At 53.3% G+C, this 19,686-nt stretch overlaps 1 protein-coding gene across 4 annotated transcripts in view; it reads right to left on the bottom strand.

Annotated features, from left to right (window-relative positions):
• Positions 1–19,686, bottom strand: part of TXNRD2 (thioredoxin reductase 2) — a 49,726-nt gene that overhangs the window by 14,674 nt on the left and 15,366 nt on the right. For all 4 annotated transcript variants that reach the window (XM_039242909.1, XM_039242910.1, XM_039242911.1 and 1 more), the window contains exons 8-11: positions 16,667–16,737; positions 7,720–7,739; positions 6,840–6,931; positions 4,405–4,579 (exon numbers count right to left, since the gene is read on the bottom strand). In XM_039242909.1, coding sequence (XP_039098840.1) covers positions 4,405–4,579; positions 6,840–6,931; positions 7,720–7,739; positions 16,667–16,737 — 358 coding nt within the window. The remainder of the gene's footprint in view (positions 1–4,404; positions 4,580–6,839; positions 6,932–7,719; positions 7,740–16,666; positions 16,738–19,686) is intronic.

Genomic DNA, 19,686 nt, shown 5'->3' with positions numbered 1-19,686 from the left:
CACAAGGCGCTGCTCTCCCATTGCCCTTGCCTGGCTTCTGCAATGGACTAGCACCACTGTGAGCCAGAGCAGAGATAAATGACAGTCACTGACCAGATGGTGCACCGTCTAGGGCCACATGGTGTGGTGGGGAAGCCTGTAGCCTCAGGCCCAGGAAGAGCTCCACCAGTGTCTCCTCTTCCAAGAAAACAAACCATATACACAAGCAGATTTGGTTCTCTCTTCATGTTGCTAACTAAACTTTATGACATTTACACTAAAATAAAAAGGTGTTAAAATATTGGAGGCTCATGAGTAGCGGTGCTTCCCTTAAGGCCTTGAGAGCAAAGATGGGTGGGCCCATCACAGGTAGGTGGGCCATTATGGAATACCCACTGGGAAGAACGTGGCCACATGCAGTTTCCTGCAGCCACAGCAGGATGCAGGCCATCCCCAAAGAACAGACCTGCTGGCCTTGGATTTGGCTTCTCTTAACAAGATGGCACCTATGTTCAGCCTGCCAACCCTTCTCCATCATCCAAGTGCCAGCCATGAAGAGCCTGGGTCCCACTCATGGCTTTCAGGAGGCACTGGGGCCTGGACTATCTCACCCTCTTGCTGGACTCAGAGCACTCTCACCCGTGAATTCCCAGAGTCGGGGGGCTTGCTTTTGCTTTGCTTCCAGCTCCCAGTGCTGCTGCCCAGCACTCGGGGTGGGGGTGGGGTAGAGAGTCCATAAGGACTTGAATGGGGGCATCTGTGGCACGGGAGAGCCATCAGCTGAATGTGGCTAAGCAAATGGCCTCCTGTAAACCAGAGCAGGCAGTCCCCATGGTAGAGAGGGGAGCCCCAGGCTGCAGCCCCTGCTGGGCAGATGCATTCCACTCCCTGGGCCCTAGAGGCCCCCATCAGTATCTCCACGGATGTCACCACCTCCCTGGCCGTGGTCCATGTGCACGTTCTGTGCAGGTAGACTGTACATGAAGTGGGGTTCTCAACATGGTGGTTGGATTAGAAGTTGGAAAGCCAGGGCCCCAGTGCCTGCTGGCTCCCTTTGTACCATTTTAGAGGCTCAGAAGCCGTCCTTGGGCTTCACACACAGGTGGACGACACTAGCTCTCTTGCTAAGACAAAGTCTGAAGAAGAAAGGCTGATTCCTAACAGACCAAGTGGGCTCCTGAGACAGGACCAGGAGAGCCCTTCCTGGCACTTCGGACGGTGGGAATACCAGCCATCTGGGCCTTCTGAGTGGGGGCAGGACTCCTGTGGTCCAGGAAGGGATACCAGTGTCTCTACCCTTCCCTCAAGAGGGGGATAGAAAACCTTCTGGGACGCTGAGGGGTATGAGACAGTTTTAGCTGCAGATTTTCCTAAGGCTTCACTCCGGAGGCCCTCTGTCCATCCTCTGAAACAAAGTCTAAGCTACACTGAGGCTGAGCTCCAGCTCAGAAGTGTTGACACGCCCAGCTGTCCACTCGGACACCCTGTCCTGCTCCTGCTCCTCCAGGTGGCTGAGGATTCAGGCCACAACTGGTTAACTGCACAGGGTGAATTCGAGCCCGCGGCGCAGCACAGGCTGACTGTCTTCACTCAGCACCGTAATCGGCACATCTGCAGACAGGAAATCCTCCTCGCTGCGAGTTCCCAGTCTATTATCTGAGACACCTGGTGTGGGTGGGTGATTCAGAGACAAACAATGAGCTGGCCCCCTGCACAGCAATTAACTGCTTTAACTGCTAATGTATTTAATCCACCACGTGGAGATCAAGGCTGGGCCGAGGAAGAGGCTCGGAGTCCTCCTTGGCTTGCAGACTGCAAGGCCCACTTCTCCATCCCTGTGGATACTGTCCTCATCGGCCGTGACCAAGGTGCTAGGAACAAGGGCAGCTCAACCCCACGGAAGCTCCTCCCAGCCCTCAGTGTGTCCATGAGGCATGAGGGGCATCCTATTCTCCTGCTTTTACCCAGCTTGTGTGCACACAGCACTCGCTGCTGAGGCAGGGCGTATGGTCTAGGAACCGTTTGCATTTACGGTACCAGCCCTTCAGCCCCCAGGGTGTTTTATTTTAACCTCCTGGATTGGATCATCCTTTATTGTGAGCAAAAATAATGCTTGGAGAAAGGCTTATCGGGGTAAACCAGCAGAAAACATTTCCAGTTGTTAAACTGGGAAGTGGCTCCTGATTGTTTACAAAACCTGGCCCGGGAGCGAGCAGCAAAGTCAGCACATGCCCGTACAGCCCCAGAAGGCGTGCCAGAAACCGCCGCCACCACAGCGCCGCCTCGGGAAGCAAGGTCAAAGGCCAAGGACTGTGAAAAGCTTCCACCCCCAGCATCAATCACGTTGGGCAGACTGTCTGGGGGATGCTCTTTTTGAAAATACAAAAAATAAAACGGACTCCTGGCGGGGGAGAGCAAGCATGTGCGCCAGGGGCCCTCCCTGTTGCCCACTGGGGACCTGTCTGGAAGCTGGGAGGATCTTGCAGCTTTCTGAGGGCATGGTCCCTTGTCCTCTGAGCTGCTGCCATCAGATTTAGCTGATGGCATATGGGCACAGGCCTTTGCCGCTGTCCAAAGGTGAGAGAGGGACATATGTGTGGGGGGCCCCAAAGTGTTATCAGGGGAGAAACTAGGCACCTCACCTTTAAAAAATTTTTTTTAAATGTTTATTTATTTTTGAGAGTGAGAGCGAGCATGAGTCGGGGAGGGGCAGAGAAGGAGGGAGACAGAATCTGAAGCAGGCTCCAGGCTCCGAGCTGTCAGCACAGAGTCCTATGCAGGGCTCAAACCCGTGAACCATGAGATCACGACCTAAGCCGAAGTCGGACGCTCAACTGACTGAGCCACCCAGGTGGCGCACCACCTCACCTTTTAGAATGGAGTTTAAGATAAATGTCAATTTAGGGACACCTGGGTGGCTCAGTAGTTAAGCGCCCAATTCTTGGTATCTGCTCAGGTCATGATCTCACAGTTCCAGAAGATTGTGCCCCACGTCAGGCTACATACTGACAGCACAGAACCTGTTTGGGATTCTCTCTCTCACTCTCTCTCTCTCAAAATAAATAAATAAACTTAAAAAAATATCAATTTACGCTTCTGGATTTGAATAGTTATATAACGTTTCACAGTGTTAGACAAAATAAACCTACCCACTTTTATGACTTGAACAAGAATATTTCCCGTGGCCATTTGCTAAATTTTTGACAAGAGACACTAAATTTACGATAAGGCATTTTCCTTGCTCCTTAAATCTGCTCATGTTGACCACGCAAGTGAAGAGTTCTGATTCCTCCAGAATTTATCTCATTGTCTGATTCCAAGCATTCTGAGAACTCAGAAAACCAGAGAGCCTTCTCAGAGGGACGTCGCTGTGTGACACAGCCCTGTTCTTCCCGGCTCGCTGCAGGGGATGTGGGAACCAGGCCGACCACGTCTTGACCAACGCTGATGGGACAGCCCCTCTGAGTACTCAGTAAACATTCAATTAACTGACATGGAGGCAGATGAAGAGCCAGAGAGCTACTGGGGTTCTGAGCCCAGGAACACAGAGGAGGGACAGCTGACTAGGCTCAGTGCAGAGAGACCCCTGATAACTGGAGACCTCGAGAGAGGAAGACCTCAATTGTTATTTTCACATGCAAGTTGACAGAAGGCTTAGGAAAATGAGACTCCAACCCCAGAAGACAGATATCAAGGTGGGCTCGATGTCCAAGCAGGTGTACTGAACCCAGCACCACACGCCCTCACTAATGAGAAGCCGTCAGCCCCCCAGCAGCCACAGCCCACTCATAGCAGGCATGCCCAGCCACAAACAGGCTCCTGATGGGCACAGTGTCTGAGTGCTCTGCTCTTTCTGCCTGGCTCCTGGCCAGGGCACCTTTCCTCAAAGTGCATGTCCTTCCCTGAGACCGGCCCAGGCCCTGGCCCTTGGCAGGCGTCAACCCCACTGCATCCCCACTCTCCATTCTGCCCCTCAGGGGCAGCTTTGGGGTGCAGGAGGATTCAGCCTGGCCCTATCAGCAACGGGCTAATTTTGCCCAGTCATGCTTGCTCAGCCTTCACCCCCACAGAAAGCTGGATCCACACCTCTCGGAGAACAGGAGGATGGGAATACAACCACTGGTGGGCAAGGCAGCAGCCAGCCCACGCAGAGCAGAGAAAGGCCCAAGGCCTCTGGTCCATCCCTGATGCCTTCTTTGGAAATCTGCGCCATGTGACTTCCACAAAGGCGGGTAAGACCTGGCAGAGCTCAAAGCAACCCACGGTGCTGTTTTCATGACCCAAGAGGTGGGCTGTGACGACTGGCCCACCTGAGGCCAGCAGAACGAGGGGAGCCCTGGAGGCAGCAGGAAGGGGAGGTGGCGCTGCTGGTCTCCATGTGTGGCTCACACGTGTATGTGCCCGTGTGGCTCAGTGCACCCTTACCTATGGCCCACAGGACAGTGTCGAAGGTGCCCATGTTCTTCTTGCCGGAGGTGAGGTCCTCCCAGGTGACCTGGAGCTGGCCGTCTGGAAGCTTCTGCACTCTTGAGGGGGTACAGCGCTTCAGGAACCGGGTGCCTTGAGAGTCCATGTACTCTGTGACCAAGGAAGACATTTGCTGCAAAGCACAAGAGAACATGCTGTGAGGACCAGGTAGCAGTGAGAAGGTCCGCTGCTGAGGACTGTGGGAAGAAAGGGCTTGGTCTCCTGCCTGCTTGAGGCAGGCCCTAGAAGGCCCTAGAAGAGCCCAAAGAAAGTTTCTCCAAAGGAGAAGGTCCAGAGCCCCTCCTCACACGGAAGAACTGAAGACTGAGTCAAGAGCACATCTGATGCTCCCCAGTTCCAAATCTGAGGCCCTGAGGCCCTTTGGTTAGGATGCACTTGACCTTTGGACTCCTCTCTAGACGCTCACTAAGCCTTCACTAAAAGCAATGACAGAGAAACACCCCCTTTTCCTGGGGGCTCTGGCCTGAACCAGATGGCGCTTGGCTCCGCCCACACTCACCACCCCTCTGCCCCCGCCGAATGCTGTCACCACCTCTGCCGCTGGGGGAGCTGGGACAGGAGGTGAGCACCTCTGCTCCCCACCAAGATGTACCAGGTGGCAGGTATGGTGGGGGTATGGGAGTGGCTGGGGTGTCTGCGGAGAGGGCTCCCTCCTCTCAGCCCAGAAGGCTCTGCACCCACTGGTTGTAGATGCGGGCCTAGTTCCTGGGGCCACCGTGGTGGCTTGTGCAGGCTAGAGCCCCAGTCAGACACAGCTTTTTCTTTTAGGAGAAAATAAAAGCCAGTGTTTAAATCCTCTGGTGCCTGCCCATTTAGAGACACACACGATGAAGAAGGCTGCCTGTTCAGGACGGTCACACGAGTCACGGGAACAGGAGTGTAGGCTCCGGATCCCTCTGGGCACCGGACAAGCCTGCAGTCTCTGTCACACTCTGAGGGGGAACTACATGGCCAGACCACTGGCCCTAGGCCTGCCACCAGGTTTTCACATCCTTCTCGGAGGCAGGGCCTGGCTCCCCTGGCCTCACCACCGTGTCCTAGGGCACCCCTTCTCGTTGGTCTCCAGGTCCTACCCGGGCTCAGCACTAAGGCCAGTGTTCTGAGTGGTGCTCGCCCCTAAACCCCCCTCTGCTTCATGGGCCTTGTCCTCATCTGCATCCTGCAGTGCGGCCTCTGGTGGCTCCTCTCTGCTGCCCGGCACGCTTTCCCCGTAGCCCAGGGTACAGAGACCTTCCCTGGGTGCTGTAGCTCCATTGCAGGCACTCAGGGCAGAGGCACTGAGTGGAGTAAAAGAGAGTGGCCCGCACAGGACAGAGGGGCAGGTCTCTGCCTCTGCTGGGTGGGGCGGGGCTGGAGGCTGGACGTGGCAGGCCCACCACTTCCCTCTGTGAGAGCTCGCCAGCCCCGAGAGCCCAGATGGACGCGGTGTGTCTTCCCTCTCAAGGACGTGGAAGGGCATATGACATCTTGACAGTGGCAGCCCCAGACTTGGGTCTTATTCCCTTGAAGAGTTTTTAGTTAAAATAAAATTAAAAAACTAAACACAAGAAACCGTGTGCTCCTAGCATGCTGCATCTGCAGTCAGTGCTGGTATCTGCGTCTCACATTAACCGGGTCATCTATTCCCCAGACCTAGATCAGGACAACCTGCACTCTTTAGACCCCGCAGGGTGGCTCTCTGAGCTCCTGCCATGAGGCTCAGGAGTGGCCGACTGACAGGAAGGTGGCGTGCAGCAATGGCCCTGCCCAGGGGACAGGAGGTCGAACTAGCAGGGCCTAAAAGGCTGTGTGGATGCTCCGAGAGCTGAAGGCAGACCACTGGCCAGGAAAGCCATGGAACGCTGGTCCTGACTCACAAGGTACATTTTTTTAGTCTATGGTGGGTGACTGGGAATGCAGCCAGGGGCTGTCATCTCTTGAGATAGTCACCCAGGGCCTCGGCAGTCTAGCGACTGCTTCCCAACCTAGTGTTGCCCCTGGGAGGCAGCACCCCACTCGGACACCAGAGGGACTCAGCATGGGAGACAGAGGACAGCACATCGGCCAACACACGCCTCTGCTTGCTAATGGAGGGATGGGAAGGGGTGACCCAAGCTCGCGGTCTGTGAGGCTAGCTTGGCGTGCCCATCCACATCCCTTAGGTCCAGTGAGAAGGTGCAACATGTTCCATGGGTCAGCTCCTCCTTCCACACTTGGGTAGGTGTTTCATATTTTAGGGACAATCTCCTTATTCAACTCAAAGGCCAGTTTCCAAAGACTGAGACCTCACTCCCAGCCCATACCTGCACCTGTCCGGGCTGGGGCAGCTGGCCGAGGATGTGCAGCCCCCTGGAGAGAGCACAAGGTGGGAGCAGGGGCACACGGGGCCATACCTGGTCAAAGCCCCGGAGGGGGATGCTTCTCATCATGACAGTGGTGTCCAGTCCGAGCCCAGTGAGGAAGCCAGCACACTCCAGGGCCACATCTGACAGAGGCTGAGGAGTGCTAACAATCATGACATCAGGAGCCAAGTGGAGAGACCCCAGCACCACGGCCAGCCACCCACTCCCCCACCAATCCCCAGTCAGCCTGAAGGAGCCACAAGGACCCCCTCACACACCCCCCATCCCACAAATGCACACCCAATGTGAGGTGGGGCCTCTGGAGGTGCAGTGACAGAACTGTGGGCACCCTCCAGCACCCAGGGCCCCGGCAGCTTCTGCCTCCATGGGGCATTTGTGCAGGGTCCCTGGAGTTTAATCTCAGACTTTAGGGCCAGGCCCACCTGAGGGGTCTGAGTAGCGATAGCAAGGAAGAGCTTCCTTCATGAAAGACACGAAACAGCCACCTTCGACCCATGTTCCCAGCTAGCAGTCCCAGCTTTCATCTTCCATCAGATATCTCCTCTCCTGACCTCAGATCCTCCTGTGGCTCCTCTCTTGACCCACTCTGGTTTTACTGCTCCCTCTGAAGGAACAGGCCTGGCTGGGGCTGCCCTCGAGGGAGCACCACCTGCCTCACGGCTGTGTCCAGCTGCCCCGACTGGTTCAGCCGTCTCAGTGTGTGGCTCAGGAAACGCCTCCAGGAAGCCCTAGCCTCAAAGGTCAGCCTCAAATTGTCCCCTGAGCACAGGTCATCTGCTCTGAGTGGCCCTGTAAGTGCCTGGCTCCAGGCGGCAGAGTGTACGCCTTGACGGAAGGGAGAGCAAGTAGGGGAGGGGCCATAGGGAGCGTGAGCACAGCCGGCTGTCACCTGCACACCAGCAAAGGATACAGCTGGCCCCAACCACCAACCTGTTAGAGGAACAGACACAGAGAGAAAGAATGGTGAGTCCCGCACGTGGCCCACCACGACACATGAGCAGCTGTCTGAGTGGGGCCCCTGCAGTGGGGATGGGGCCCTTCAGCTTTCAGTCAGCTGATGTGTCACTGCTGACGAGTCAGCTGAGGCTAACTGTTCAAACAGGTTGTCCCAAGGTACAAAACCCACTTCCCAGAGGCTCCGACTGTGAAATACAGGACAAACACTGTGTCACTGAATCAGGAAATTGCCTGGTGGTGAAGGATGTGAGTGGTCGGTGACAAAACAGCACGCCCTGTGCAAGGTCCTCAGAGTGGGATCAACACAGAGTCTGTGGACATGGTAGAAAAAAACCCATTAGAAGAAGATGAATGGTTTTCCTTCTGTCCTAATGTAAGTTCTGCCCTGGGGTCCCTCTGGACCTCCTGTGGCCAGGATGGAAAGGGAAATGTTCTGTAGGGAGGACACCGACAGTGTGGAAGCTTCTGGGAAAGCACCAGCTATAGCCAGAACATTCTTGGGCCACGGAAGGACAGGCTGGAAAGGTCCACATGTGCCAGTCTGGCCAGGCCAGCAGAGCCAGCTCTCCTGAGCAAGGATGAGGGCACCTGGAGGCAGAGAGGGACACAGGACACTGGGACCCAGCAGAATCATTTAAAATATTTGCCCTAATAAGGGCATCTGGTGGCTTAGTTGGTTGAGCATCTGATTCTGGATTTTGGCTCAGGTCATGATCTTGCAGCTTCATGGTTTTGAGCCCCATGTTGGGCTCTGTGCTGACGCTGCAGAGACTGCTTGGGATTTTTTTTCTCTCTCTCTCCTCCCCCAGCTCATACTCTCTCTGTCTCTCTCAAAATAAACTTTAAACAAGTATTAAAAATAAAAAATAAAATAAAGTATTTGCCCTAGTAGTATAAATCCTCTGCTATTCAGCTCCACTCTGCATGCGTGAACACACATGCACACAAGCTACATACACACATACAGAACCCAACACAGAATGAAAATTCCCAGCCCGGGTGGCAACATGTGGGTGGGCTTGTCAGATCGCCCCTTCAGCCTTTGAACAAGAGGAGGTGATGTAAGGCTGGATAAGCCCAATGTCAGCACTAATCCCGGCAGGTACTAATGATATAATTCCATTTCAAAAAGCAGTGTATCCCATGGAATATTGCTGGAGGTGCCCTGCGGGGGAACAATTGGCACACAGCTTCCTCTCAAGAGCTGGGGACAGGACTGTGCTGGATTCACATTTGGGGTGAGTGAACAGAGCTCCTCATGTGAAAAAGCTGAGAGGGACACAGCCCTGTAGCTGGGAGGAAGCACAGAGATGCATTCAGAGCCCCATCCGGGCCTGCTGACCTTTAAGAAATAGACACGTTGGAGCGCATGTGTAGCCACGTGAGTACATAGCCCCGTATATGTATAATATGTATGTTTCTGTGTAGGTACGTTTTCAAAATCACATAACCTAACTTCTTTTGTACTCAATATACACAGAGAAAGGTATAAGTCTTTCCTTAATATAGGAAATTACAAGTTACTCAAAATACAAGCAGAATTTAACTGCTTTGAACATCATACCTTAAATGAAAGAATGAAGTTGGGTAAAAGCATCATTGCCAAACCTGTAGTGACCTTTGCTCCCTGCTCCCACTGGCGGCGACAGCATGGGCCGACGGCCCCCCAGCCAGGCAGGCCATGCAGGCACTAGGGGAGGCCCTCTGCTGGACAGCGGGGCTGTCCCTGCCCGTCTTGGAGTCTTCTTGCCTCTGTAAAGTGGACCCTCCAGCAGGAGCCAGCTGGCGACTGGGCACAGCATACAGGATGACCCCAGGTCCTCATATCATATTGCCAAGGACACAGCAGTGTGGTCTCCTGATTCTGGCAAAAACCTGTTTTGTTTCTGCAGCCCCCAGGTAACTCCCCAACCTCCTGCACTGTACAGATGGGGAGCTGGATGGGGAGGCGGGGTGGGCGACCATGCAGGTGCTGACCGCCAGCTCCTCCCATGGAGCTACCTCAATGCTCCGGGCCTCCTACTCCCACCTCAAAGTCATGGTGCCCACCCGTCAGGCCACCAGCTCTGAGTTGCCGACAGAGGGCACATCTGGGAGACGGCTGGCCCCAGCTCAGCCATTCCTAAATGGGTGTCCTTAACTGCATGTGTACAGCTGAAATCTCACAAACAAGCAAGCAACCTGCTTGCTTGAAGGTAATTTTGGGTCTCTTCTTGTCTTTGCAGGCAAGGATCATCAACAGTATTGGTTTTCACTCCATCCCTGGGCCCAATATATCAAATAATCATTATTCTTTGTAGAACGTAGGATCCAAGAACTCAACCAGAGAACTCCCTTCAAATGAGCTAAGTAGGAAAATGCCAAAGCAAAAACAGATACCGGAGCCTCCAGATCATGAGGGGTAGGGAGTGCCAGAAGACAGGGGCACTGTTTTGTTTTTATTGGTAGCTTTGAAACTGCAGACAAGTTCTGCTGGCCACTAAGGGACCCTGGGCCAGGAAGGGGCCCTGGGAACCATGAGGCTGAGATCAGCTGCCAAGGTGCAGTGACCAGCGCTGGCCCTGGCCAGCCACATGAGGACAGGGTTGCTGCCAGCAGAAGTCAGGACCAGCTTGTTGGATCTGGGGAAAGGGCCCAAGTGAGCCTTTGAGGCCTGGAAACATTCACCTTGTCACTACAGTAAAAGACTCAGACACAAGGGCATCAGCCCACATGGGAAGTCACTATCCTGCACCCTGGGAGTCCCTGATTTAATTTTACATGTGTTCTGGGTAGCTCTGCTCTCTGTGCCCTTCAGTGTGCAAACATCTTATGCGAAGGTATAACTACTGTGGGATTAGCCTAATCACAGGGCAGGCTTTCTTGTTCAAAATCTGAATGGGGGAGGAAGCAGAAACAAAAGCCTTAATTCAGACCCATGAAGCCCCAGCTTAAAGAGCCCTCCACCTGCCTCTCGGGTTTGAAGGCCCCTGATCCGCTCCCCAAGGGGAACACCCACACAAAGTGAGGGCCTCACGGCAGGCACCTGGCTCCTTGGCAGTCCCACCAGTGCAGGAAATGCCAAACAGTTGCCGAGCTCAGGTGCCCCAGGGAGGCAGCACGAGGGTGGGGGGCCCCAAGGCCTCCTCCCAGTGGGAGCCGGCTCTGGGCTTGCCTGGGATCTGCCAGACCCCTCCCACCCCTCGGGGCCTGACACTGGGCCCACCTCCGCCCAGCCAGAGCCTCTAGGTTCTGGCCTCGTAACGGATGCCACCCAGAGTTGTCTTCCTCAGCCCCTAAGCCCGGCATGTCTTAGACACGCCAGGGAGATGGTCACTGGGGCTTTATGGGCTGGTAGCCTCGTGTCAGGCAGATAGCTAGCTGGTCTCCCTTTTGCTGGACACAAGGCTGTTACACCAAATGAATGTGGAGATTAAGCAGGAAATGAGAAAACTCGCAGCAGTGAGTTTTCCTAACCAAATGGCTGTGATTCCTCACAAGATAAAATTTATATTCTTCCCTTTTGCACTTAGGGAGACAGAAAAATGACCACAATACCTAGTCAGCTTCCAGACTTAAAATAAGGGTCAAAGGAAAAAAAAAAAAAACACCCAAAAACTCCTAGGACCAACTCTGACAGGCAGTGTTAAATCAGCTTGAGTTACAAAAACACTCTGCCTCACAGAGCAGTGGGGTCCGAGGACAGAGAGGACCAGGCTGTGCAGCTGTGGGAGAGTGGGCAGTCCTGGGCCGGCAAGTGGGAACAGCCACGTCCAGGCTGTGACCTGGAATGGCAACTCAGTTATGTGTCAGGCCAACGTGCGGGAAGGGCCGCCCCTAGGTGGCTCCAGTCTTACTCAAGTCTTCTTATGTCAGAAAAAGGTGACAGTACTTAAGTCACCCCAAAGCTCCCTGCTCAGAGACACCGATGCACAGAGCAGGCCTGCAGACAAGGAGTGAACCCTAGGTGCGAGTGCTGACCGGCTGGGCCAGGGAGCCGAGGGGGGCCGGAGCAGAGTGATCTCGATTCCCCACCATTAGGGTACCTGCATAGTCGCAGGGTGCAGAGAACTGAGGATCCTGGCCTGGGCAGTCTGGGCAGCCGGGCCCAAGTCCCAGCCAGGATGCCCGGGTCCAGAAGGCCTGGCAGAGGAGGTGGCCCTCCAGGTGACTGAGCCAAGGTCACCAAGCCATGTGATCAAAGGCGGAGCCAGATACCCGAGCGCCTGCCTCCTTAAAAGCGTTGTGGTGAGTCGGCCTACCTTTTTCCCTTCCACCCTCCCTCCACCCAGCAGGGGATGGCCGAGCTGGACAGCTGGGCCAGGGAGGGTTGCCTACCATCTCCAAGCTTCCCCATGCAGGGCAGTGCCCGCCCCTGCACCCCCATTTCCCCCACTGGTGGTGGATAGTTTCTTGAAGTGGCCATTATCCCCCTGACCATTCCTTCCGAAGGAGCTCCTGCTACCTGCCTAGGGAACCCTGTTTTTCTCTCAGAATCCTCCTCACTTCCTGTTCCTCCTCAACCTGCCCTGAATTTACACAGAAAAATGAAGAAACAAGAACAATGGAAAAGCCAAACAAGCCAGACACAAAGCTGGCATTCAGGTAGCCCAGGCTGAATAAGATGCCTCAGGCAGGGGTGTGGTGCTGAGGGTCTGGGCAGCAGGGATGTATCCCCCTAACCCCTGCTTTCCCAGGCCTCACAGGGTCCTGCTTGGGGACTTGGGAGCTCATGTGTTTTCTACACATGATCTGTTACCTCTGGCGTAAGCTAGCTGTGTAGTGAAGGGTGTTTAACTCTTTCCACCGGCTGGGCTTGGGCTTCATCATCCCCTCTCTACCCTCTTTCCAGCCCTTGGCTCCTCAGACCTGGATTCGAGCAACAGAGGATAGGGGCGCTGCTCATGTCTGTGAGCCTGCAACACTCCTATGGCCATGGGGGTTCATGCCTTGAGGGGGCAAAGATGTGGAACAACCACAGGACACAGGCCTCATGAAGGGCCTCACTGTGCCCCACTTGGATGTACCCCGAAAGAAGGTCTCAGATGCTGCCTGGGCCCTGTCATGGGGAAGGAAGGACGGAGGAAGGCCCTGTGCACTCTGTAGAACCCATGAGGGACGTGGGGCCCGACGTGCCCACCCAGAGGCCAGTGGGGATGGCACCCGCTGCAGGGAGAGGCCAGGCTCGCTGGGCACCCTCCACCACCGGCTAGGCCTCCCGCCAGGACCAAGTAGAAACGCCCCGCCCGGCTGCGGGAGGCACTACAGGGCCGGGGGGCAGCCCTCAGGTCCATATTAATTTCAGCTCCATTTTAAAGGCGAGTTAAAATAAACACAGGGAATATTTATAAGGCAAATAAATCTGGCAGAAACAGCCCCTCCAAGTGTGAGCGGAGGCCTCCCCCTCAGCCCCAGCCCAAGCTGATAAAATACAGAAATGCTACTGTAGACCCTCCGGGCTTATTTTGACTGCAGCAGAGGAATGTAGCATGTAAACACTGACTCCCATATCACACTGTTACAACTTGCATTAACAGCACCGGACAAAAGCCGCATTTTCACAGAAGCATCGTACAGGGATATATCTCCAGCTTAATTTTTAAAAAAAACCATTTCCTCACATAAATCATGCTCAGAACGAAACGGGTGACTGATACATTGCAAACACTTTTTTCTTAAACAATAACATACCTAGATTCCTTCTAAGCGAAAGAGGTTTTTTAAAAAAAAAATCTTCTAAATGTTTTTTTTCTGAAGAAAATAAACACAGCACTTTCTTTCCTCACCAAAATATCTGGGGTGGTGTCTTCCCGGCTGAGCAGGCCACTGCCTAGGCACCCGGTCACAGAGGAGGGACCCATGGCTTGGGCCACCATGCTGAGCACAGGCAACACCCACCGTGCCTGGGCTTCCTGCCCTCCCCAGCCCTGAGTGATGGCCTGAGCCAGCCTCTCCACACACCCAGCCTCCAATGACCGGTGTGAAACTGACCCCTTCCTGGTCGCTGAAGACACTGCTTTTAAAATGTAATGGGAAAAGGGCAAACAAAAGAAAACACTAGAATATGCAGGAACTAATCTGACAAAAGACCAGGATTCAGAAAATGCTGGCCTTCAGTTATGGGTGAGATAACCAAAGTGCAAGGGCACCCTCAGACAGTACACAAGTCTGGGCAGCGAGCCAGCCTCCCAAGGCAGTTGCACATTCAAGGCTGTTTGAACCACGGGTCCAGTGGACCACTATGGCGAGGCTGGCAAAGCAGGTCTACATTCCACCCAGAGGAATCAGTGCAAAAGAAAACTAAGAATATCTGAAGTCAATGCCAGGCACTTGCACCAGTGATACAGGAAAATGGGAGCCAGGAGCCAGAGCAGGATCGGGATTCCACTTGGGATGGAGCTTTCAGCCTGGCTTGAGGGCTTGGGTGGGCAGCAACACGAGAACCCTAGAAGCCAGTTCTCTACCTCACCACACCACTCCACACCACGCCACTCCACACCATGCCTCTCCACACCACACCACTCTACACCATGCCTCTCCACACCACTCCACACCATACCACTCCACACTCCACCCCACCCCACCCCACACCACTCCACACTCCACACCATACCACTCCACACATACCCCTCAACACCATACCCCTTCACACCATACCCCTCCACACTCCACACCACACCACTCCACACCACACACCATACCACTCCACACCACTCCACACCACACCACTCCACACCACACCCCTCCACACCATACCACACCATACCCCTCCACACGACACCATACCACTCCGCACCACTCCACACCCACTCCATACCATTTCACATACCACACCACACCACACCACTCCATATCATACCCCTCCACTCCACTCCACACCACACCACACCATACCACATCACAGATGAACTGCAAATACCCTGAGGTCGCAAAGGAAAACCCGACCTGTGGAAGACCTAAAGGAAAATACAGGAGCTCTTTTTCAGAAACAATCTTGGGGGTGGAGCAGGCCTTCCTGAACATGCAATAAATCTAAAAGCCATTAAGTGTAAAAAGAGATCTAAGGTACGTAAAAAAAAAAAAAAAATTTAAGCCATTTGTACATCACACAAGTTAAATGACATGACAAGCTGAGAAAATCTGCAGTATAAACGACATGGGATCACAGCCCTAATACGCAAACCAGCTGGAAGATAAGAAACAGATAAGAAAAAAGGAAAACCAGATAGAAAGTGGGCCAAGGACCAAGCTGACAACACACACACACACACACACACACACACACACACACATTCTCTCTCTCTCACACACACACACACACATACACCCCACACACACACACATTCACAGACACACTCAGTTTTAAAAGACTAATAAATACATGAAATGATGACTAATAATAGCAAATCCAAATAAAATCAGGTCACATTTAACCAACTGGCTAAAGATAAAAGAACAGATAACTCAGAAATTTCGGCATAAAGGAAAAAAGTGATCAATGTGACAACATGAAAATTACAAGCTTCTGTATGAAAAAAATGCCCCCAAGTAAAAAGACAAACCACAGCTGGGGGTAACTGGTGGAAGGCGAGGGACAGAGGGATGCAAACCTGCATGAGCTTGACCACAGTCACTGGGAGGGACCACACAGGCCTTGGGCAGAAACAACTGGCGCTCACCCCACTGTAGCAGGGGGAGAGGCTCCTTCCCGTTTTACAGCTCATGAAAAAGCTGAAGGCCCAGGCAAGATGAAGGGGGATGACAGGCAGAAGTGCACCTGTAATCCGGTGCAGCCCACTAGGAGGGAGCGCTTGCTAGCAGCATGGGTGAAGGTGTGAAGGGCACCTAGCCCTGCACCTGGGTTCTCTCCCTGTAGGAAACACCCCTGACAGATGCGTATAACATGCAAGAAGCATTATGACAGCACATAAGATGCATACCAAAGGTTTCCACTGCAGCATTTCATGAGGATGACAAAAAGAGACTAGGGAGAGGCTCATGACTGGTGAAAAGATAAACACACATTCATTCAAGGGAATCAAGCCCCAACCCTGAAAAGGGATGCTTCATGAAGAGGGAAACAGTGATAAGCAGAACACACCCATGCCCCCCCCACACTCCCACACACATACACTTGTACACACACACCCATCTACCTACGCAGTTTTCCTCGCTTTTCCACCTGTATGTATGTATTTTCTCAAAACCAAGTCCAAGGCCTCCGAGCGCCTGCTGACGACCAAGCCTCTGCTGCCCCCTGGTGGCCTTTCCAGTCCCTGCTAGCATAAAGTCCCTCCACTCCCCATACCCCTCACTACCCCCACACCGCTCACAGTTGTCTAGACCTGAAACCCCCCTAACAGCCTAGCCTGCTCTGTGGGTACAGGCAGTGCATTTAGTGCATTATCACCTGCTCAGGAAGCGTAAAACAACTCACACACTTCAGGTCTTATTTCCACAACTGGGCTATGGTTTTTGAGAACTTTGGAGCCTTTGCTGGATATCAGGGAAGCCCAAGGTGTAATGCAGAGAGGGAATGTTTAATCAAGGCCCAAGGAGAGGTCAATGGCTTTCCCTAACGACCTGGCCTTACCTTCTTCTCCTTGAATATCCTCCCTCCGTGATGTCCTTGATGGGACCCACTGATACCATGGGGCTCCAGGTACCCTATTTGAAAACTGTTGCCTTAGACAATGGCTGATGCATTTTGTAATACTTGTGTCATCACATCTAAGACAGTCACAGGAGGCAGTATGTCAACAGCCCCACCAAGGGGCACAAGAACCATGCTCCATTTCCTTCTTTCAAGTAGATAAAAAAGAATGCACTAGGGAGAGAGGACGAACATATGGTTCTAAATGGCCCTGATGTTTGCAATTATGAACAAAACGGTTTCCACTAAGGCCCACATCAGGTCTTACGTTTTTCCAGGGGAGTCTTTCAGCCAGAAGATGTCGTCACTTGTAATTCCATATTCCAAGGCACCTTCAATCTATCCAGAAAGAAAGGATCAATGAGAAAAGAGCATCACTTAGCCCATTCCTATAGACTTCCCCCAATGAGGTCGACTGTTTTGTAGACACAACTGAACTAGAACCACCCCGCCCACACATGGGTGTACCTCCCTGCTCCCCAGACTGTTCTTCAGGTTGTAGCCTTTAGGGACAGGTGACCAGGCTATATCTGACTCTGTGCCATCCACCTACTGGGCAAAGCACCCCAGCACGCCTTGGCTTCTTGAGGTGGCTGGGGAGCCAGGGCATGGCTGGCAACTTTTTCCTCCCTGCTCTCCAGGGCCTTCTGCTTGATCCAGACCCAGGCTGAGAGGAGAGCAGGTGGGGAGCAGAGTGAGGTAGGGCATGGAGGGGCAGGCTGGCTCCAAAGGCACGAGGCTGAAGGCTGGACGCTACTGGGCACCCTCAGGGCCCGGGAATTGTACAGACTCTCCCGCACCCCCAGAGGAGCCTAAGGAGGGGCTGCTAAGCAGATGCGGGAGATGCAAGGACCAGTGTCCTCTCAGTGGCCCATGAGAGTAAGAAGAGTAAGATGTGCTGGTGGAGAGGAAGTGGACTGCAAACAGTTTATGATTCCAATTGGCAATAAAAATAAAGTCAGGAGTTTCTCGGGGTTGTGCAAAGAAAACCAAAAGGTCTGGAAATCAAAGGGACTAAAACATAAGCAAGTCTTGGCAGGCACCCAGGGAGGGCGTGGTGGGGGTGGGGGGATGGGAGAGCAGAGCGGCAACTGAGCTGCCTCCCCCTGGACCAGACAGCTCCTGCTCTGTCCCCCTCTGGGCGAGTGGAGGCAAGGTGGCTGCACAACTGAGGTACCCTGGCCCATGTGCAGGTCTGCCTGGGATGACCACTCGGCTCCAGGAAGCTGACTGTGGCCTTCAGGGGCATTAAGCAGAACCGAGGTGGGCCTGGCTGATGGGTGAGGGGGTCACTAAGGGTCACCCACCTTTCCCGTCCATTGTAGCTACCTTGTACAATAGCACCCTGCCACCCTACGGAGCCACATAACCTGCCTGAGGGCCACTTCTGTGCACAAGCCACCTGTCCCCTCTGGAGGCTGTTTTTGCAGGCCTGAAAGCTGGAAGGGAGGCGTGGTGGCCCCTGAGGACTGGAGGTATGTGTTTCCCTCCATGTCCCCCTAGGTTCCCCATTTCCAGAGAAAGCACAGAACTGAAAGTGGAGGCTTATGATTCAAACATGTGAGGAGAACACAAGTTCCTCTTGTTCTTCCTCCATCATGCTTGGTCCTGTCTAACTAGGAAGCAGAAGTGGCCTCCGTGCCCGGGAAATCCACTGGCCTCATGAACTTCACCACAGCCCACGTGGAGGCTCAGGGCTTGTGCCTCCTGGTTCCCAGGTTCCCCTGGGAGACCCATGAGGATGTGGTCTCAGCCAACCCCCTTCCTGCTTCCCATCCCCCTTTCCACTACCCTGACTGCAGGGCCTCTTCCCAAGCTCCACCCTCCTTGTGGGAGTGAGGGCAGAGAAGCACCCTCAAGTAAGACTGGGCCAGGAGGGCACACTGGCAAAAAATGGTGGAGTGAGGACCTCCCAAAGTTCACTCCTCCATAAAAACACCCACAACTAGGGGCGCCTGGATGGCTCAGTTGGTTGAGCGTCCAACTTCAGCTCAGGTCACGATCTCACGGTTTCTGAGTTCGAGCTCTGCGTTGGGCTCTGTGTTGACAGCTCAGAGCCTGGAGCCTGCTTTAGATTCTGTGTCTCCCTCTCTCTCTGCCCCTCCTGTGATCATGCTCTGTCTCTCTCTGTCTCTCAATAGTAAATAAATGTTAAATTTTTTTTTAAAAAAACGAACAAAACCAGCCAGAACTGGAAAAAAAAAAAAAAAAAGAGTCAACTTTTTGAGAACTCTGGAAATTAACCAAAGGCTTGGGGCAACACAGGGAACATTTAGTCAAGAAAAATGGCTGAGGCTTGGGAAGAACGGTGAGTTTGGTGGAGTTTTCACTGTCTAGCCCCTTTTCTCAGCTCAGCAGCAACCTTGAGAAATGAAGAGTGACTTAAAAATGTACCAGAGAGAGTGGAGCAGAGCTGGAGCCCTTTCAAAGCTCCTTCCCAAAGAGTCATTGTTTGACCTGGCTGGGGCTTCCCAGAAGACCCCACTCAAGAAGCTTATCTTCAACCTCTCTTGACCTTGCCCAGGGCTGCAAGCTCTCTCTGAGGAGAGGCTGCCCAATGATGTAATGTTGCAGCTGACCGAGGTGATGGATAACAGCTGAAGCAGACAACATACTACCCAAAACCTTAAAAGGAAAAGCCAAGGAATGAGATGTCCACTGGAGCTTTGAAAAGCTCCCGTGCATTCCTGGGGACCTAGAAGGCCAGGTGTAGGTACTGGGCTGTGCACACACCCGGAAAAGGCCTGAGATGGCCTGAGCTCTCACCTCTGGCTGGCCTGGTGGCCCAGCACAAGTAGGCAGCGAGGGCTAAGGCAGAGTTTCCGGTGCCTGGATGAATGTCAAAAGTGTGCCCCCAAATGCCCACAGAACCCCTCAGCAAAGACTGGGCAATCTCTCCAAGTGTTTAAGGAAATCTCTGTCCAGTTACCAGCTGACCACTAAGCTAACTGAGCAGAAATGTTAGTGGCCTCCCGCGACAAAGAATACAGACTTTACAAAATCAGTTTAGAAAACCACCCAACAAACAACAGCAATAAACAAAATCCTATGGTGGAGAGAGATTGTGACTTCCAGAGTTCACACATTATTTTATTTGAAATATTCATTTTTCAACAATAAATAAAATTACGAAACGTGAAGAAACAAGAAAGTACGGTATGACCGTCAAATGTTATTGGTGGGGAAATGTAAAATGGTGTAGCTGCTTTGGAAAACAGTCTGGTGGTTCCTTAAAGGGTTAAAAACTGACCCATCGACTCCATTCCTGGGTATAGAGCCAAGAGAAGT

This window comes from Hyaena hyaena, unplaced genomic scaffold (assembly GCF_003009895.1).
Source record: "Hyaena hyaena isolate Hyena2069 unplaced genomic scaffold, ASM300989v1 scaffold_219, whole genome shotgun sequence".
Classification (NCBI taxonomy): Eukaryota; Metazoa; Chordata; class Mammalia; order Carnivora; family Hyaenidae; genus Hyaena; species Hyaena hyaena.
Note: the sequence above shows the minus strand (reverse complement) of the source record. Positions and strands in the feature narration are given on the sequence as shown.